This window comes from Oncorhynchus tshawytscha, linkage group LG31 (assembly GCF_018296145.1).
Source record: "Oncorhynchus tshawytscha isolate Ot180627B linkage group LG31, Otsh_v2.0, whole genome shotgun sequence".
NCBI lineage: Eukaryota > Metazoa > Chordata > Actinopteri > Salmoniformes > Salmonidae > Oncorhynchus > Oncorhynchus tshawytscha.
Window position 1 is genome coordinate 25,285,738 of NC_056459.1, and position 21,548 is coordinate 25,307,285.

At 47.8% G+C, this 21,548-nt stretch overlaps 1 protein-coding gene across 1 annotated transcript in view; it reads left to right on the forward strand.

Annotated features, from left to right (window-relative positions):
• Window positions 1-21,548, forward strand: part of LOC112236371 (raftlin-like) — a 64,541-nt gene that overhangs the window by 12,016 nt on the left and 30,977 nt on the right. The window contains exon 2 of the mRNA XM_042310535.1: window positions 2,424-2,589. Within this exon, the coding sequence (XP_042166469.1) occupies window positions 2,442-2,589 (148 nt within the window). The 5' untranslated portion in view covers window positions 2,424-2,441. The remainder of the gene's footprint in view (window positions 1-2,423; window positions 2,590-21,548) is intronic.

A 21,548-nucleotide genomic window follows, 5' to 3' on the forward strand; every position in this document is an offset into this window, starting at 1 on the left:
ACTCCTCTCTCCATCTCTCTCTCCCCTTCCCTCTCTCTCTCCCCTTCCCTCTCTCTCTCTCTCCATCTCTCTCTCCATCTCTCTCCATCTCTCTCTCCATTTCTCTCTCCCCTTCCCTCTCTCTCTCCCCTTCCCTCTCTCTCCCCTTCTCTCTCCATCTCTCTCTCCATCTCTCTCTCCCTTCCCTCTCTCTCTCTCTCTCTCCCCTTCCCTCTCTCTCTCCCCTTCCCTCTCTCTCTCCCCTTCCCTCTCTCTCCCCTTCCCTCTCTCTCTCTCTCCATCTCTCTCTCCATCTCTCTCCATCTCTCTCCATCTCTCTTTCCCCTTCTCTCTCTCCATCTCTCTCTCTCTCCCCTTCCCTCTCTCTCTCCCCTTCCCTCTCTCTCTCCCCTTCCCTCTCTCTCCCCTTCCCTCTCTCTCTCTCTCCATCTCTCTCTCCATCTCTCTCTCCATCTCTCTCCCCTTCCCTCTCTCATCTCTCTCTCTCTCTCCATCTCTCTCTCCCCTTCCCTCTCTCCATCTCTCTCTCTCACTCCTCTCTCTCTCCATCTCTCTCTCCATCTCTCTCTCCCCTTCCCCCCCTCTCTCTCTCTCTCTCTCTCTCCCCTTCCATCTCTCTCTCCCCTTCCCTCTCTCTCTCTCTCTCTCTCTCTCCATCTATCTCTCCATCTCTCCCCTCTCTCTCTCTCTCTCTCTCTCTCTCTCCATCTATCTCTCCATCTCTCCCTCTCTCTCTCTCCATCTCTCTCTCCCCTTCCATCGCTCTCTCCATCTCTCTCTCTCTCTCCATCTCTCTCTCCAACTCTCTCCCCTTCCCTCTCTCTCTCTCTCTCTCTCTCTCCCCTTCCATCTCTCTCTCCCCTTCCCCCCTCTCTCTCTCTCTCTCCATCTCTCTCTCTCCATCTCTCTCTCCATCTCTCCCTCTCTCTCTCCATCTCTCTCTCCCCTTCCATCTCCTCTCTCTCTCTCTCTCTCTCTCCATCTCTCTCTCCCCTTCTCTCTCTCTCTCCTTCCATCTCTCTCTCTCTCCATCTCTCTCTCCTTCCATCTCTCTCTCTCCATCTCTCTCTCCCCTTCCATCTCTCTCTCTCTCTCCATCTCTCTCTCCATCTCTCTCTCCCCTTCCATCTCCCTCTCCATCTCTCTCTCTCTCTCTCTCCATCTCTCTCTCCCCTTCTCTCTCTCTCTCCTTCCATCTCTCTCTCTCTCCATCTCTCTCTCCTTCCATCTCTCTCTCTCCATCTCTCTCTCCCCTTCCATCTCTCTCTCCATCTCTCTCTCCCCTTCCCTCTCTCTCTCTCTCTCTCTCTCTCCCCTTCCATCTCTCTCTCCCCTTCCCTCTCTCTCTCTCTCCATCTCTCTCTCTCCATATCTCTCTCCATCTCTCCTCTCTCTCTCTCCATCTCTCTCTCCCCTTCCATCTCTCTCTCCATCTCTCTCTCTCTCTCCCTCCATCTCTCTCTCCATCTCTCTCTCCCCTTCCCTCTCTCTCTCCTTCCATCTCTCTCTCTCCATCTCTCTCTCCTTCCATCTTTCTCTCTCCATCTCTCTCTCCCCTTCCATCTCTCTCTCCATCTCTCTCTCTCTCTCCATCTCTCTCTCCATCTCTCTCTCCCCTTCCCTCTCCCCTTCCCTCTCTCTCTCTCCTTCCATCTCTCTCTCTCCATCTCTCTCCCCTTCCATCTCTCTCTCCATCTCTCTCTCTCTCTCTCCATCTCTCTCTCCATCTCTCTCTCCCCTTCCCTCTCCCCTTCCCTCTCTCTCCTTCCATCTCTCTCTCTCCATCTCTCTCTCCCCTTCCATCTCTCTCTCCATCTCTCTCTCTCTCTCTCCATCTCTCTCTCCATCTCTCTCCCCTTCCCTCTCTCTCTCTCCTTCCATCTCTCTCTCTCTCTCTCCCCTTCCATCTCTCTCTCCATCTCTCTCTCTCTCTCTCCATCTCTCTCTCTCCTTCCATCTCTCTCTCCATCTCTCTCTCCTTCCCTCTCTCTCTCCCCTTCCCTCTCTCTCTCTCCTTCCCTCTCTCTCTCTCTCTCTCTCTCTCTCTCTCTCTCATCTCTCTCTCTCTCTCTCCATCTCTCTCTCCCCTTCCCTCTCTCTCTCCCCTTGCTCTCTCCCCTTCTATCCCTCTCTCCCCTTCCCTCTCTCTCTCTCCATCTCTCTCTCCCCTTCCATCTCACTCTCCCCTTCCCTCTCTCTCTCTCCCTCTCACTCTCGCTCTCTTCTCTCCATCTCTCTCTCCTTCCCTCTCTCTCACCCACTCCTCTCACTCTCCATCTCTCTCTCTCTCTCCCCTTCACTCTCTCTCTCACTCCTCTTTCTCTCCGTCTCATTCTCTCTCCTCCTCTCTCTCTTATCTCCCTGGCTTTCTCTCTTCCTTTCAATTGTCCATCTCCTCTTTCTCTGTCTCTCTCTCCCCCCAGCTCTCTGCCTGCAGGGTGATGGGCTGCAGGCTTCCTAAGCTGCGGAGGGAGGGGGAGGAAAGGAGTCCCGGGAAGATTTTTTCAACCCTCCGACGGCCACAGGTGGAGACCAAGGTGGGCGTGGCCTACACCTACCACTTCCTGGACTTCCTGCTGGGGAAAGAAGGTACGTATACGGACAGACACACACACACTCTTCTAGATCCAGTAGTCAATTCCAATTCGACTCTTAATCATCAGAACAGAGTAGACAGGACTCCATCCAGCATATCGATTGCGCAACCAGGGGTGGAAAAACCTTGGATCATTGTTACTCTAACTTCCGCGACGCATATAAGGCCCTGCCCCGCCCTCCTTTCGGAAAAGCTGACCACGACTCCATTTTGTTGATCCCTGCCTACAGACAGAAACTAAAAAAAGAAGCTCCCACGCTGAGGTCTGTCCAACGCTGGTCTGACCAAGCTGACTCCACACTCCAAGACTTCCATCACGTGGACTGGGAGATGTTTCGTATTGCGTCAGATAACAACATTGACGAATACGCTGATTCGGTGTGCGAGTTCACTAGAACGTGCGTTGAAGATGTCGTTCCCATAGCAATGATTAAAACATTCCCTAACCAGAAACCGTGGATTGATGGCAGCATTCGCGTGAAACTAAAAGCGCGAACCACTGCTTTTAATCAAGGCAAGGTGACTGGTAACATGACCGAATACAAACAGTGTAGCTATTCCCTCCGCAAGGCTATCAAACAAGCTAAGCGCCAGTACAGAGACAAAGTAGAATCTCAATTCAACGGCTCAGACACAAAAGGTATGTGGCAGGGTCTACAGTCAATCACGGACTACAAGAAGAAAACCAGCCCAGTCACGGACCAGGAAGTCTTGCTCCCAGGCAGACTAAATAACTTTTTTGCCCGCTTTGAGGACAATACAGTGCCACTGACACGGCCTGCAACGAAAACATGCGGACTCTCCTTCACTGCAGCCGAGGTGAGTAAGACATTTAAACGTGTTAACCCTCGCAAGGCTGCAGGCCCAGACGGCATCCCCAGCCGCGCCCTTAGAGCATGCGCAGACCAGCTGGCCGGTGTGTTTACGGACATTCAATCAATCCCTATACCAGTCTGCTGTTCCCACATGCTTCAAGAGGGCCACCATTGTTCCTGTTCCCAAGAAAGCTAAGGTAACTCAGCTAAACGACTACCGCCCGTAGCACTCACTTCCGTCATCATGAAGTGCTTTGAGAGACTAGTCAAGGACCATATCACCTCCACCCTACCTGACACCCTAGACCCACTCCAATTTGCTTACCGCCCAAATAGGTCCACAGACGATGCAATCTCAACCACACTGCACACTGCCCTAACCCATCTGGACAAGAGGAATACCTATGTGAGAATGCTGTTCATCGACTACAGCTCGGCATTCAACACCATAGTACCCTCCAAGCTCGTCATCAAGCTCGAGACCCTGGGTCTCGACCCCGCCCTGTGCAACTGGGTACTGGACTTCCTGACGGGCCGCCCCCAGGTGGTGAGGGTAGGCAACAACATCTCCACCCCGCTGATCCTCAACACTGGGGCCCCACAAGGGTGCGTTCTGAGCCCTCTCCTGTACTCCCTGTTCACCCACGACTGCGTGGCCACGCACGCCTCCAACTCAATCATCAAGTTTGCGGACGACACAACAGTGGTAGGCTTGATTACCAACAACGACGAGACGGCCTACAGGGAGGAGGTGATGGCCCTCGGAGTGTGGTGTCAGGAAAATAACCTCACACTCAACGTCAACAAAACTAAGGAGATGATTGTGGACTTCAGGAAACAGCAGAGGGAACACCCCCCTATCCACATCGATGGAACAGTAGTGGAGAGGGTAGCAAGTTTTAAGTTCCTCGGCATACACATCACAGACAAACTGAATTGGTCCACTCACACAGACAGCATCGTGAAGAAGGCACAGCAGCGCCTCTTCAACCTCAGGAGGCTGAAGAAATTCGGCTTGTCACCAAAAGCACTCACAAACTTCTACAGATGCACAATCGAGAGCATCCTGGCGGGCTGCATCACCGCCTGGTACGGCAACTGCTCCGCCCACAACCGTAAGGCTCTCCAGAGGGTAGTGAGGTCTGCACAACGCATCACCGGGGGCAAACTACCTGCCCTCCAGGACACCTACACCACACGATGTTACAGGAAGGCCATAAAGATCATCAAGGACAACAACCACCCGAGCCACTGCCTGTTCACCCCGCTATCATCCAGAAGGCGAGGTCAGTACAGGTGCATCAAAGCTGGGACCGAGAGACTGAAAAACAGCTTCTATCTCAAGGCCATCAGACTGTTAAACAGCCACCACTAACATTGAGTGGCTGCTGCCAACACACTGACACTGACACTGACTCAACTCCAGCCACTTTAATAATGGGAATTGATGGGAAATGATATAAAATATATCACTAGCCACTTTAAACAATGCTACCTAATATAATGTTACATACCCTACATTATTCATCTCATATGCATATGTATATACTGTACTCTATATCATCTACTGCATCCTTATGTAATACATGTATCACTAGCCACTTTAACTATGCCACTTTGTTTACATACTCATCTCATATGTATATACTGTACTCGATACCATCTACTGTATCTTGCCTATGCTGCTCTGTACCATCACTCATTCATATATCTTTATGTACATATTCTTTATCCCCTTACACTGTGTATAAGACAGTAGTTTTGAAATTGTTAGTTAGATTACTTGTTGGTTATTACTGCATTGTCGGAACTAGAAGCACAAGCATTTCGCTACACTCGCATTAACATCTGCTAACCATGTGTATGTGACAAATAAAATTTGATTTGATTTGAAGTGGCTAGAAGTCTACTTTGGGCCTCCCGAGTGGAGCAGCGGTCTAAGGCACTGCATCGCAGTGCTAGAGGCGTCACTACAGATCTTGGTTCCATCCCAGGCTGTGTCTCAGCCGGCTGCGAACAGGAGACCCATGAGGCGGCGCACAATTGGCCCAGCATCGTCCGGGTTACGACTCGTGTTGCGGGCCGAGCGCATGCACGCTGACACGATCACCAGTTGAATGGTTTTTCCTCCAACACATTGGCGCTGCTGGCTTCCGGGTTAAGCGAGCAGTGTGTCAAGAAGCAGGGTTGTGTTTGAGCAGTGTGTCATGAAGAAGGGTTGTGTTTGAGCAGTGTGTCAAGAAGCAAGGTTGTGTTTGAGCAGTGTGTCAAGAAGAAGGGTTGTGTTTCGTAGGATGCATGGCTCTCGACCTTCGCCTCTCCCGAGTCCATACTGGAGTTGCAGCGATGGGACAAGACAGTAACTACCAATTTAGATATCATGAAATTGGGGAGAAAACGGGGTAAAAAGTACCCCCCGAAAAAAAAGGATACTTTGGTCTTCAGGAACAGGGTGGACATTTATACTGTCATTTCAACATACTCTTGGTTTGAGGAGGCATCCCAAGATTCAGCTGTAAAGTACAGACTAATCCACGCCCTCTACCTACCTCTCAAAACAAAAGGGAGATGAGAGAGTAGTGTAGTTTAAGTTTTGTTCTGTGTTTAGGGAAGTGTGTGTGTGTGTGTGTGTGTGTGTGTGTGTCTGTGTGTGTGTCTGAGTGTGTGTGTCTGTGTGTGTGTGTGTGTGTCTGTGTCTGTGTGTGTGTGTGTGTGTGTGTGTGTGTGTGTGTGTGTGTGTGTGTGTCTGAGTGTGTGTGTGTGTGTCTGTCTGAGTGTGTGTGTGTGTGTGTCTGTGTGTGTGTGTGTCTGAGTGTGTGTGTGTCTGAGTGTGTGTGTGTGTCTGTGTGTGTGTGTGTGTGTGTGTGTGTGTGTGTGTGTGTGTGTGTGTGTGTGTGTGTGTGTGTGTGTCTGAGTGTGTGTGTGTGTCTGAGTGTGTGTGTGTGTGTGTGTCTGTCTGTGTGTGTGTGTGTGTGTGTGTGTGTGTGTGTGTGTGTGTGTGTGTGTGTGTGTGTGTGTGTCTGTCTGTGTGTGTGTGTGTGTGTGTGTGTGTGTGTGTGTGTGTGTGTGTGTGTGTGTGTGTGTGTGTGTGTGTGTGTGTGTGTCTGAGTGTGTGTGTGTCTGAGTGTGTGTGTGTGTCTGAGTGTGTGTGTGTGTGCCTGCAGTGTTTTGGAGCTGTTTGATGAGAAGCCCCAGGAGGCTGCTGGGTTCTAAATATACTAATTCTGCTATTGTGACAGAACACAAGGGATTGTGCAGAGAGTGAAAAAAGAGAGTTGGGGAGATGTTTCTGGATTGTTAAGTCTCACCATTTGTCCATGTTAAGATTCATTTTCTTTCACCTTGTATTTAATGGATGCAGGAAGTTGAGTCACAGTCAGTTGTTGAATTTGCTACATATTCAGAACTTTCAGCAGCTCAGTACAGTGTCTGCATCCCAAATGGCACCCTATTCCCTTTAAAGTGCACTACTTATAAGGCTCAGGTCAAAAATAGTGCACTATAAAGGGATTAGGTTGCTATTTGGAACTCAACCACTAGCAGAGGAAGTCATGACCAACCAGACAACAGCTCTGAATTCAGCCGCCTCTGTTTCTGATAAGCTCAGATAGATGGGAGCACATGCATAGTGTACTGTCACGCTGGTATAAAGGATTTGGAGACAGGCGCAGGAATACACAATAGGGGTTTTTAATATACCCAAATCAAACACGTATACAAAACACTGGGCTGTACCCAAACAAAAGAGAGAGGATAAACCTTGTTGAACGACACGGGACGATACCCATAATACACAATATATAAAACACGCAGCATAACAGCTGCATCAACGGTTAGGTCCTCACACCACCAACGGACATGGGAACAGTAATCAACAAAACCATGGAAACCAAAGGACACACATATACAAATACTAATCAATGGGAATAGAGGACAGGTGTGCGTGATGAAGGTTCCTGAGGGATCTGTGACATGTACTGTAGACGCGTATGTACACACACATACCCATGCATCACACACACACACATACAAAACCTCACATTAAAACCCTCACAACCTCTCATGAGTGCACACAAACATAAATAAACACACACACACACAACCGTTTTCTGGCTAGGTTGTATTGTCATCATGTCTCTAGACAGACAGGCAGGTCATTTATATGGTAAATTCATTGATGTCACCTGAGCTCCTTACGTCTGCATAGCAGTGCTCTGCTCAGGTGATCAAGGAAGATACTCTGTGTGTGTGTGTGTGTGTGTGTGTGTGTGTGTGTGTGTGTGTGTGTGTGTGTGTGTGTGTGTGTGTGTGTGTGTGTGTGTGTGTGTGTGTGTGTGTGTGTGTGTGTGTGTGTGTGTGTGTGTGTGTGTGTGTGTGGTGTAGCGAGACCAAGAGCGCGAGTGAAGGATTCCTGAAGGATTATCTGATTTTGTGGAGATTCATTCCCAGCAATGGGATTTATTTGTTTGTGCGTGTGGGAGTGAACACGTGTGTGTATATGTGAGAGAGACACAGTGTGTGTGTGCACGTCATTGCGTGCGTGTGTGTCCAATTGAGGAATCGGTCTGTCTCTCAGTCTGACATTGAAGAGAACCCACGGTCAAATTCACCGTTTAATTCCATTTAGTTTCCATTAGAAATATTATTTCACCCTCTGTGACTTGACTCCCACACAGTAATGACAAATAAATAACCATGTCTGTGTGCTCATATCCATTCAGACTATCTATACCTAGATACTGTGTTACATGTATTTATTCAGTCAGACACATTGGCTTGGCTGGGGATTTTATCCTCCAAGGCAGCAGAGAAACCACTTGGACCATTTTGACCATAAATCAACCACAGGATTTGTCCAAAATGGCTCCCTACTCCCTCTATAGGAGTAACAGTGGCAGAGCAGTACAGTCAGTTGAAGGAATACAACAAAACAATCTGCTTTATTACATCATCATTGTCTCAAATGACATACTATTTCCCCTTTAGTGCCCTAATAAGTGCATTATATAGAGCGTGTCATTTGGGATGTAGCCATTGACTCAGACCAGTGTGACCAGTGAGTGGACTCTGCAGACTACCAAAGAAAAGAGAGAACTCGTTGGCAGAAGAGAGGGCTGGACAGGTTGATAAAGGAGGGAGAGAGATAGTGGGGGTGATGGAGGGAGAGAGATAGTGGGGGTGATGGAGGGAGAGAGATAGTGGGGGTGATGGAGGGAGAGAGATAGTGGGGGTGATGGAGGGAGAGAGATAGTAGGGGTGATGGAGGGAGAGAGATAGTGGAGGGGGGGGGTGATGGAGGGAGAGAGATAGTGGGGGTGATGGAGGGAGAGAGATAGTGGGGGTGATGGAGGGAGAGAGATAGTGGGGGTGATGGAGGGAGAGAGATAGTGGGGGTGATGGAGGGAGAGAGATAGTGGGGGTGATGGAGGGAGAGAGATAGTGGGGGTGATGGAGGGAGAGAGATAGTAGGGGTGATGGAGGGAGAGATAGTGGGGGTGATGGAGGGAGAGAGATAGTGGGGGTGATGGAGGGAGAGAGATAGTGGGGGTGATGGAGGGAGAGAGATAGTGGGGGTGATGGAGGGAGAGAGATAGTGGGGGTGATGGAGGGAGAGAGATAGTAGGGGTGATGGAGGGAGAGATAGTGGGGGTGATGGAGGGAGAGAGATAGTGGGGGTGATGGAGGGAGAGAGATAGTGGGGGTGATGGAGGGAGAGAGATAGTGGGGGTGATGGAGGGAGAGAGATAGTGGGGGTGATGGAGGGAGAGAGATAGTGGGGGTGATGGAGGGAGAGAGATGGTGTGAGTGATGGAGGGAGAGAGATGTGTGAGTGATGGAGGGAGAGAGATGGTGTGAGTAATGAAGGGAGAGATATGGTGTGAGTGATGAAGGGAGAGATATGGTGTGTGTGATGAAGGGAGAGATATGGTGTGAGTGATGAAGGGAGAGAGATGGTGGGGGTGATTAAAAAAATGGGAGGTAGTTGCTCTGATGGAGGGAGGGAGGAGCCATTAAAGGAGAGAGTGGGAGCGAATAGGTGTGGGAAAAGGAGAGACAGGAGGAGAGTGCGGGTGGGAAAATTAGTCAGGTGTGATCACAGTGACTAAAGCTTCTCTCCTCAACTGACACATCGGGACTCCGAAGTCAGCTGATGAGTTTTAGAGCATGTAGAGAAAGAAACAGTCTTCTGACTGATGAACGGGAAGGCTATAAATCCCATCAATCAGAATAGGAGCTTCAGTTGGTGCGTGTCTGTCTGTGTGTGTGAGAGAGAGAAAGATACACTACATGACCAAAAGCATGTGGACATCTGCTCCTCGAACATGTCATTCCAAAATCATGGGCATTAATATGGAGTTGGCCCCTCCTTTGCTGCTGTAACAGCCTCCACTCTTCTGGGAAGGCTTTCCACTAGATGTTAGAACGTTGCTGCTATAACAGCCTCCACTCTTCTGGGAAGGCTTTCCACTAGATGTTAGAACGTTGCTGCTATAACAGCCTCCACTCTTCTGGGAAGGCTTTCCACTAGATGTTGGAACATTGCTGCTGTAACAGCCTCCACTCTTCTGGGAAGGCTTCCCACTAGATGTTAGAACGTTGCTGCTGTAACAGCCTCTACTCTTCTGGGAAGGCTTTCCACTAGATGTTAGAACGTTGCTGCCATAACAGCCTCCAGTCTTCTGGGAAGGCTTCCCACTAGATGTTAGAACGTTGCTGCTATAACAGCCTCCACTCTTCTGGGAAGGCTTTCCACTAGATGTTGGAACATTGCTGCTGTAACAGCCTCCACTCTTCTGGGAAGGCTTTCCACTAGATGTTGGAACGTTGCTGCTGTAACAGCCTCCACTCTTCTGGGAAGGCTTTCCACTAGATGTTGGAACGTTGCTGCTGTAACAGCCTCCACTCTTCTGGGAAGGCTTTCCACTAGATGTTAGAACGTTGCTGCTGTAACAGCCTCTACTCTTCTGGGAAGGCTTTCCACTAGATGTTAGAACGTTGCTGCTATAACAGCCTCCACTCTTCTGGGAAGGCTTCCCACTAGATGTTAGAACGTTGCTGCTGTAACAGCCTCTACTCTTCTGGGAAGGCTTCCCACTAGATGTTAGAACGTTGCTGCTATAACAGCCTCCACTCTTCTGGGAAGGCTTTCCACTAGATGTTAGAACGTTGCTGCTATAACAGCCTCCACTCTTCTGGGAAGGCTTTCCACTAGATGTTAGAACGTTGCTGCTATAACAGCCTCCACTCTTCTGGGAAGGCTTCCCACTAGATGTTAGAACGTTGCTGCTGTAACAGCCTCTACTCTTCTGGGAAGGCTTCCCACTAGATGTTAGAACGTTGCTGCTATAACAGCCTCCACTCTTCTGGGAAGGCTTCCCACTAGATGTTAGAACGTTGCTGCTATAACAGCCTCCACTCTTCTGGGAAGGCTTTCCACTAGATGTTGGAACATTGCTGCTGTAACAGCCTCCACTCTTCTGGGAAGGCTTTCCACTAGATGTTGGAACGTTGCTGCTGTAACAGTCTCCACTCTTCTGGGAAGGCTTTCCACTAGATGTTGGAACGTTGCTGCTGTAACAGCCTCCACTCTTCTGGGAAGGCTTTCCACTAGATGTTAGAACGTTGCTGCTATAACAGCCTCTACTCTTCTGGGAAGGCTTCCTACTAGATGTTAGAACGTTGCTGCTATAACAGCCTCCACTCTTCTGGGAAGGCTTCCCACTAGATGTTAGAACGTTGCTGCTATAACAGCCTCCACTCTTCTGGGAAGGCTTTCCACTAGATGTTGGAACATTGCTGCTGTAACAGCCTCCACTCTTCTGGGAAGGCTTTCCACTAGATGTTGGAACGTTGCTGCTATAACAGCCTCCACTCTTCTGGGAAGGCTTTCCACTAGATGTTGGAACATTGCTGCTGTAACAGCCTCCACTCTTCTGGGAAGGTTTTCCACTAGATGTTGGAACGTTGCTGCTGTAACAGCCTCCACTCTTCTGGGAAGGCTTTCCACTAGATGTTGGAACGTTGCTGCTGTAACAGCCTCCACTCTTCTGGGAAGGCTTTCCACTAGATGTTGGAACGTTGCTGCTATAACAGCCTCCAACAGACTAGTCAGGGGTGGTTTTGATAGGGATGCCTTCAGCATTGACAATGATGATTTCTTGAACCCCATATTACATGTTTTTGAAACTGAATGTTATCAAATCTTCAACCAAAACCTAATATTAGATCAAGGGAACCTGAGGGAACAAATAACACGATTACATACTTATTTCATAAACAAAGTTACGCAACACCCAATTGGCAATTGGGTGTTGCATAACTTTGTTAATTTGTTGTTATTTCTTAACTCAGGTTTTCTTTATCTTTTGGGTGAATATTGCAAAAAATAGATAGAATCATAAAAGGGGCAAATACGTTTTCACGGCACTGTAAATAGAATTTATGATAAATGTAAGTTAGCTCAATATATCATGTTTTGCTATCAAAACACATGATATATTGAGCTGTCAAAACACATGATATATTGAGCTATCAGAATATAAATGATGCCTGGGAGTGTGTGTGTTTTTGGGAATCTATCAGTGTGTGAGGTGGGAATATTCAGCTCTTTAGAGAATGCATGAAGAGGTTCACTGGTAGAATTTGAAATGTAACTTGGACTGAATGAGGAAATGACCACACAGTAGTCAGACCAAGAAATATTCTACTCTCTAACCTACAGGCATGTCATGGGGTGTTTTCAGGCAGTTCATCTGAACTCTGACCTGGTCAAACATTTCCTGTACTATGGATGCTCTAGAAGAACTGAGATTTTGTCTAGCTCCCAAATGGCACCCTGTTTCCAGCATACAGGACATTATGGGCCCTAGTCAAATGTAGTGCACTATGTAGGCAAAAGGGTGCCATTTGGGATGCAGACAGTGTGTTATGACCCTGACCAACAGCAGTCTAGCCCGCAAGCTCATACCTCAGCTGTGTGTGTGTGTGTCATACCTTGACGGTGGGAACCTCAGGGCTTTAGGACGTGTATTTTATAGTCAGTGTTTGGCACGTATATTCCTGCTCAACTCTAGTCATTCAAATATACTGAAGACATGTCAAGGAGGTAAAATAAGCCCTGGGGTGGGAGTGAGTAATAATCCCCACCACCCACTTACTCTTGACGCGCACACACACACACACACACAGACACAGACCGTCACCAGTCAAGATTAAAAGAGCATTGGAAGCTCAAGGTTCTGATTCCAGAATTCAAAATTCCCATTCTGGAGTGTAGTGGTTCTCATGCTGGATCTCAGACAGTCTTCTCTCAGGTCAGTGCCTGTGGGTAAAGTGAAGTGCTGATTAACAACTGAACAGTCATTCACTACTTCCTCCATCTATCCCACTGGTCAACAACTCCAGAGGCATGAGGAGAGGCCATCTGTCCCACTGGTCAACAACTGTAGTCATGAGGAGAGGCCATCTGTCCCACTGGTCAACAACTGTAGTCATGAGGAGAGGCCATCTGTCCCACTGGTCAACTGTAGTCATGAGGAGAGGCCATCTGTCCCACTGGTCAACAACTGTAGTCTTGAGGAGAGGCCATCTGTCCCACTGGTCAACAACTGTAGTCATGAGGAGAGGCCATCTGTCCCACTGGTCAACAACTCTAGTCATGAGGAGAGGCCATCTGTCTCACTGGTCAGCAACTCTAGTCATGAGGAGAGGCCATCTGTTCCACTGGTCAACAACTCTAGTCATGAGGAGAGGCCATCTGTCCCACTGGTCAACAACTGTAGTCATGAGGAGAGGCCATCTGTTCCACTGGTCAACAACTGTAGTCATGAGGAGAGGCCATCTGTCCCACTGGTCAACAACTGTAGTCATGAGGAGAGGCCATCTGTTCCACTGGTCAACAACTGTAGTCATGAGGAGAGGCCATCTGTTCCACTGGTCAACAACTGTAGTCATGAGGAGAGGCCATCTGTTCCACTGGTCAGCAACTCTAGTCATGAGGAGAGGCCATCTGTCCCACTGGTCAACAACTCTAGTCATGAGGAGAGGCCATCTGTCCCACTGGTCAACAACTCTAGTCATGAGGAGAGGCCATCTGTCCCACTGGTCAACAACTCTAGTCATGAGGAGAGGCCATCTGTCCCACTGGTCAACAACTCTAGTCATGAGGGGAGTGTTTCCAACATTCCCACTATCTGAACCTGACATTGTGAACTTCCAGAGAGTGTTGTGCCTCAAGCTGTTCCTTTGGCAGAGCGGAATGATAGCCCTCTTAAAACCACTGTGGTAAACATGTAAATGAAATGACTCCCCCTCCTCCCTCCCTCCCTGCAGGGGGAATTAGACTAGTATGTTGTGGATATCTTACTGGTTATTGTAATAGGAGTGTTAAGATAATGATGCCTAAATGACTGTTTAGTGACACAATCATATTGTATTCATCTCCAGATGTTATGACAACCGGAGGGAGGGAGAACGAGAAAGAGAGATGGAGTGAGGGGAGAGGGGGATGGGTGGGGGTGGGTTGAATCCCTCTGTAGATTTAGGTTTTAGTATCTGAGGTATTAAGTTGTGGTTAAGAAAATAAGCTCCTCAGATTGTCTGAGTTATGTTTCTATATGATAGATGTGTATGTATGGTGTGTGTGTGTGTGTGTGTGTGTGTGTGTGTGTGTGTGTGTGTGTGTGTGTGTAGTGTGTGTGTGTGTGTGTGTGTGTGTGTGTGTGTGTGTGTGTGTGTGTGTGTGTGTGTGTGTGTGTGTGTGAGAGAGAGAGAACAGGCCAGATGATGGTCTGGGGAACAGATGGAGAATGAGATGGCTAACACGTCTCTGTGTGGCGCAGTTCATTTATTCAGACAATCTTCTTTCCAGGCCCATATGCAAATGAGATGGATTGAGAGAGGATGACAAGCATATAGACAGGCGACACACACACACCTGAATTCACACATATATATATATATATATATATACAGAGACGTATATTTATATATACACTGCTCAAAAAAATAAAGGGAACACTAAAATAACACATCCTAGATGTGAATGAATTAAATATTCTTATTAAATACTTTTTTCTTTATATAGTTGAATGTGCTGACAACAAAATCACACAAAAATTATCAATGGAAATCAAATTTATCAACCCATGGAGGTCTGGATTTGGAGTCAAAATTAAAGTGGAAAACCACACTACAGGCTGATCCAACTTTGATGTAATGTCCTTAAAAGTCTAAATGAGGCTCAGTAGTGTGTGTGGCCTCCACGTGCCTGTATGACCTCCCTACAACGCCTGGGCATGCTCATGATGAGGTGGCAGATGGTCTCCTGAGGGATCTCCTCCCAGACCTGGACTAAAGCATCCGCCAACTCCTGGACAGTCTGTGGTGCAACGTGGCGTTGGTGGATGGAACGAGACATGATGTCCCAGATGTGCTCAATTGGATTCAGGTCTGGGGAACGGGCAGGCCAGTCCATAGCATCAATGCCTTCCTCTTGCAGGAACTGCTGACACACTCGAGCCACATGAGGTCTAGCATTGTCTTGCATTAGGAGGAACCCAGGGCCAACCGCACCAGCATATGGTCTCACAAGGGGTCTGAGGATCTCATCTCGGTACCTAATGGCAGTCAGGCTACCTCTGGCTAGCAAATGGAGGGCTGAGCGGCCCCCCAAAGAAATGCCACCCCACACCATGACTGATCCACCGCCAAACCGGTCATGCTGGAGGATGTTGCAGGCAGCAGAACGTTCTCCATGGCGTCTCCAGACTCTGTCACGTCTGTCACGTGCTCAGTGTGAACCTGCTTTCATCTGTGAAGAGCACAGGGCGCCAGTGGCGAATTTGCCAGTCTTGGTGTTCTCTGGCAAATGCCAAACGTCCTGCACGGTGTTGGACTGTAAGCACAACCCCCACCTGTGGACGTCGGGCCCTCATACCACCCTCATGGAGTCTGTTTCTGACCGTTTGAGCAGACACATGCACATTTGTGGCCTGCTGGAGGTCATTTTGCAGGGCTCTGGCAGTGCTCCTCCTGCTCCTCCTTGCACAAAGGCAGAGGTAGCGGTGCTGCTGCTGGGTTGTTGCCCTCCTACGGCCTCCTCCACGTCTCCTGATGTACTGGCCTGTCTCCTGGTAGCGCCTCCATGCTCTAGACACTACGCTGACAGACACAGCAAACCTTCTTGCCACAGCTCACATTGATGTGCCATCCTGGATGAGCTGCACTACCTGAGCCACTTGTGTGGGTTGTAGACTCCGTCTCATGCTACCACTAGAGTGAAAGCACCGCCAGCATTCAAAAGTGACCAAAACATCAGCCAGGAAGCATAGGAACTGAGAAGTGGTCTGTGGTCCCCACCTGCAGAACCACTCCTTTATTGGGGTTGTCTTGCTAATTGCCTATAATTTCAACCTGTTGTCTATTCCATTTGCACAACAGCATGTGAAATTTATTGTCAATCAGTGTTGCTTCCTAAGTGGACAGTTTGATTTCACAGAAGTGTGATTGACTTGGAGTTACATTGTGTTGTTTAAGTGTTCCCTTTATTGTTTTGAGCAGTGTATATACTATATATATATATATATATGTACTAATATATACTGTGTATACATACACACACACCTTATTACACATACAACTCAATTCACACATATATACAGTGGGTCAAAAAAGTATTTAGTCAGCCACCAATTGTGCAAGTTCTCCCACTTAAAAATATGAGAGGCCTGTAATTTTCATCATAGCTACACTTCAACTATGACAGACAAAATGAGGGGGAAAAATCCAGAAAATCACATTGTAGGATTTTTAATTAATTTATTTGCAAATTATGATGGGAAAATAAGTATTTGGTCAATAACAAAAGTTTCTCAATACTTTGTTATATACCCTTTGTCGGCAATGACAGAGGTCAAACGTTTTCTGTAAGTCTTCACAAGGTTTTCACACACTGTTGCTGGTATTTTGGCCAATTCCTCCATGCAGATCTCCTCTAGAGCAGTGATGTTTTGGGGCTGTTGCTGGGCAACATGGACTTTCAACTCCCTCCAAAGATTTTCTATGGGGTTGAGATCTGGAGACTGGCTAGGCCACTCCAGGACCTTGAAATGCTTCTTACGGAGCCACTTCTTCGTTGCCTGGGCGGTGTGTTTGGGATCATTGTCATGCTGAAAGACCCAGCCACATTTCATCTTCAATGCCCTTGCTGATGGAAGGAGGTTTTCACTCAAAATCTCACGATACATGGCCCCATTCATTCTTTCCTTTACACGGATCAGTCGTCCTGGTCCCTTTGCAGAAAAACAGCCCCAAAGCATGATGTTTCCACCCCCATGCTTCACAGTAGGTATGGTGTTCTTTGGATGCAACTCAGCATTCTTTGTCCACGACGAGTTGAGTTTTTACCAAAAAGTTATATTTTGGTTTCATCTGACCATATGACATTCTCCCAATCTTCTTCTGGATCATCCAAATGCTCTCTAGCAAACTTCAGACGGGCTTGGACATGTACTGGCTTAAGCAGGGGGACACGTCTGGCATTGCAGGATTTGAGTCCCTGGCGGCGTAGTGTGTTACTGATGGTAGGCTTTGTTACTTTGGTCCCAGCTCTCTGCAGGTCATTCACTAGATCCCCCCGTGTGGTTCTGGGATTTTTGCTCACTGTTCTTTTGATCATTTTGACCCCATGGGGTGAGATCTTGCGTGGAGCCCCAGATCGAGGGAGATTATCAGTGGTCTTGTATGTATTCCATTTCCTAATAATTGCTCCCACAGTTGATTTCTTCAAACCAAGCTGCTTACCTATTGCAGATTCAGTCTTCCCAGCCTGGTGCAGGTCTACAATTTTGTTTCTGGTGTCCTTTGACAGCTCTTTGGTCTTGGCCATAGTGGAGTTTGGAGTGTGACTGTTTGAGGTTGTGGACAGGTGTCTTTTATACTGATAACAAGTTCAAATAGGTGCCATTAATACAGGTAACGAGTGGAGGACAGAGGAGCCTCTTAAAGAAGAAGTTACAGGTCTGTGAGAGCCAGAAATCTTGCTTGTTTGTAGGTGACCAAATACTTATTTTCCACCATAATTTGCAAATAAATAAATTAAAAATCCTACAATGTGATTTTCTGGATTTTTTTTCTCATTTTCTCTGTCATAGTTGAAGTGTACCTATGATGAAAATTACAGGCCTCATCTTTAAGTTGGAGAACTTGCACAATTGGTGGCTGACTAAATACTTTTTTGCCCCACTGTATATATATACACTATATCACAAAAGTGAGTACACCCCTCACATTTTTGTAAATATTTGAGTATATCGTTTCATGTGACAACACTGAAGAAATTACACTTTGCTACAATGTAAAGTAGTGAGTGTACAGCTTGTATAACAGTGTAAATTTGCTGTCCCCTCAAAATAACTCAACACACAGCCATTAATGTCTAAACCGCTGGCAACAAAAGTGAGTACACCCCTAAGTGAAAATGTCCAAATTGGGCCCAAAGTGTAAATATTTTGTGTGGCCACCATCATTTTCCAACACTGCCTTAACCCTCTTGGGCATGGAGTTCACCAGAGCTTCACAGGTTGCCACTGGAGTCCTCTTCCACTCCTCCATGACGACATCACGGAGCTGGTGGATGTTAGAGACCTTGCACTTCTCCACCTTCCGTTTGAGGTGCTCAATAGGGTTCAATGCTCAATAGGGTTTAGGTCTGGAGACATGCTTGGCCAGTCCATCACCTTTACCCTCAGCTTCTTTAGCAAGGCAGTGGTCGTCTTGGAGGTGTGTTTGGGGTCGTTATCATGTTGGAATACTGCCCTGCGGCCCAGTCTCCGAAGGGAGGGGCTCATGCTCTGCTTCATTATGTCACAGTACATGTTGGCATTCATGGTTCCCTCAATGAACTGTAGCTCCCCAGTGCCGGCAGCACTCATGCAGCCCCAGACCATGACACTCCCACCACCATGCTTGACTGTAGTCAAGACACACTTGTCTTTGTATTCCTCACCTGGTTGCCGCCACACACGCTTGACACCATCTGAACCAAATAAATTCATCTTGGTCTCATCCGACCACAGGACATGGTTCCAGTAATCCATGTCCTTAGTCTGCTTGTCTTCAGCAAACTGTTTGCGGGCTTTCTTGTGCATCATCTTTAGAAGAGGCTTCCTTCTGGGACGACAGCCATGCAGACCAATTTGATGCAGTGTACGGCGTATGGCGTATGGTCTGAGCACTGACAGGCTGACCCCCCACCCCTTCAACCTCTGCAGCAATGCTGGCTGCATTCATACATCTATTTCCCAAAGACAACCTCTGGATATGACGCTGAGCACGTGCACTTTGGTCGACCATGGCGAGGCCTGTTCTGAGTGGAACCTGTCCAGTTAAACCGCTGTATCGTCTTGGCCACTGTACTGCAGCTCAGTTTCAGAGTCTTGGCAATCTTCTTATAGCCCAGGCCATCTTTATGTAGAGCAACAATTATTTTTGTCAGATCCTCAGAGAGTTCTTTGCCATGAGGTGCCATGTTGAACTTCCAGTGCCCAGTCAGTATGAGGGAGTGTGAGAGCGATGACACCAAATTTAACACACCTGTTCCCCATTCACACCTAAGACCTTGTAACACTAACGAGTCACATGAGACCGGGGAGGGAAAATGGCTAATTGTGTTCTGTAATGGGGGTAACCATGACGATTAGAGCCTATAAGATAAGTAGTCCTCTTGTCCCATTCAAGCGAATGGCTCCTCTCTCCATTGTGTTCTGTAATGGGGGTAACCATGACGATTAGAGCCTATAAGATAAGTAGTCCTCTTGTCCCATTCAAGCGAATGGCTCCTCTCTCCATTGTGTTCTGTAATGGGGGTAACCATGATGATTCGAGCCTATAAGATAAGCAGTCCTCTAGTCCCATTGAAGCGAATGGCTCCTCTCTCCATTGTGTTCTGTAATGGGGGTAACCATGACGATTAGAGCCTGTATGATAAGCAGTCCTCTCGTCCCATTGAAGCGAATGGCTCCTCTCTCCATTGTGTTCTGTATTGGGGGTAACCATGAGCTGATCCTGCTAGCTGTAAGCGCTAATACAGACACCATCACAGCTAAGCCATGCTATCCCTATGCCAAAGGAGAGAAAGAGAGCTCACACACACACACACACACATGCAGGAAAACACAAGAACACACACACACTCTGCACTGTGGGAGAGCTATTGTACACAGCCCCTGGAAGAGCAAAACAGATGTGGTTTACTTCTGTGCATGTGTGTTTGTGTGCACCGTGTGTGTGTTTGTGTGCACCGTGTGTGTGTTTGTGTGCACCGTGTGTGTGTTTGTTTGTGTGCACCGTGTGTGTGTGTGTTTGTGTGCACCGTGTGTGTGTTTGTGTGCACCGTGTGTGTGTTTGTTTGTGTGCACCGTGTGTGTGTTTGTTTGTGTGCACCGTGTGTGTGTTTGTGTGCACCGTGTGTGTGTTTGTGTGCACCGTGTGTGTGTTTGTTTGTGTGCACCGTGTGTGTGTTTGTTTGTGTGCATCGTGTGTGTGTGTGTTTGTGTGCACCGTGTGTGTGTGTGTTTGTGTGCACCGTGTGTGCGTTTGTGTGCATCGTGTGTGTATTAGTTTGTGTGCACCGTGTGTGTATTTGTTTGTGTGCATCGTGTGTGTGTTTGTTTGTGTGCATCGTGTGTGTGTTTGTTTGTGTGCATCGTGTGTGTGTTTGTTTGTGTGCATTGTGTGTGTATTTGTTTGTGTGCACCGTGTGTGTGTTTGTGTGCACCGTGTGTGTGTTTGTGTGCATCGTGTGTGTGTTTGTTTGTGTGCATCGTGTGTGTGTTTGTTTGTGTGCATCGTGTGTGTGTTTGTTTGTGTGCATCGTGTGTGTGTTTGCTGGTGTGCATCGTGTGTGTGTTTGTTTGTGTGCATCGTGTGTGTGTTTGTGTGCATCGTGTGTGTGTTTGCTGGTGTGCATCGTGTGTGTGTGTGTTTGTGTGCACCGTGTGTTTGTTTGTTTGTGTGCACCGTGTGTTTGTTTGTTTGTGTGCACCGTGTGTTTGTTTGTTTGTGTGCACCGTGTGTTTGTTTGTTTGTGTGCATCGTGTGTTTGTTTGTTTGTGTGCACCGTGTGTTTGTTTGTTTGTGTGCACCGTGTGTTTGTTTGTTTGTGTGCACCGTGTGTTTGTTTGTTTGTGTGCACCGTGTGTTTGTTTGTTTGTGTGCACCGTGTGTTTGTTTGTTTGTGTGCATCGTGTGTGTGTGTGTGTTTGTGTGCACCGTGTGTTTGTTTGTTTGTGTGCACCGTGTGTGTGTTTGTTTGTGTGCACCGTGTGTGTGTTTGTTTGTGTGCACCGTGTGTGTGTTTGTGTGCACCGTGTGTGTGTTTGTTTGTGTGCACCGTGTGTGTGTTTGTTTGTGTGCACCGTGTGTGTGTTTGTTTGTGTGCACCGTGTGTGTGTTTGTTTGTGTGCACCGTGTGTGTGTTTGTGTGCACCGTGTGTGTGTTTGTTTGTGTGCACCGTGTGTGTGTTTGTGTGCACCGTGTGTGTGTTTGTGTGCACCGTGTGTGTGTTTGTTTGTGTGCACCGTGTGTGTGTTTGTTTGTGTGCATCGTGTGTGTGTGTGTTTGTGTGCACCGTGTGTGTGTTTGTGTGCACCGTGTGTGCGTTTGTGTGCATCGTGTGTGTATTAGTTTGTGTGCACCGTGTGTGTATTTGTTTGTGTGCATCGTGTGTGTGTTTGTTTGTGTGCATCGTGTGTGTGTTTGTTTGTGTGCATCGTGTGTGTGTTTGTTTGTGTGCATTGTGTGTGTATTTGTTTGTGTGCACCGTGTGTGTGTTTGTGTGCACCGTGTGTTTGTTTGTGTGCATCGTGTGTGTGTTTGTTTGTGTGCATCGTGTGTGTGTTTGCTTGTGTGCATCGTGTGTGTGTTTGTTTGTGTGCATCGTGTGTGTGTTTGTGTGCATCGTGTGTGTGTTTGCTGGTGTGCATCGTGTGTGTGTTTGTGTTTGTGTGCACCATCAGTGTGTCGTTTGTTTGTTTGTGTGCACCGTGTGTTTGTTTGTTTGTGTGCACCGTGTGTTTGTTTGTTTGTGTGCACCGTGTGTTTGTTTGTTTGTGTGCACCGTGTGTTTGTTTGTTTG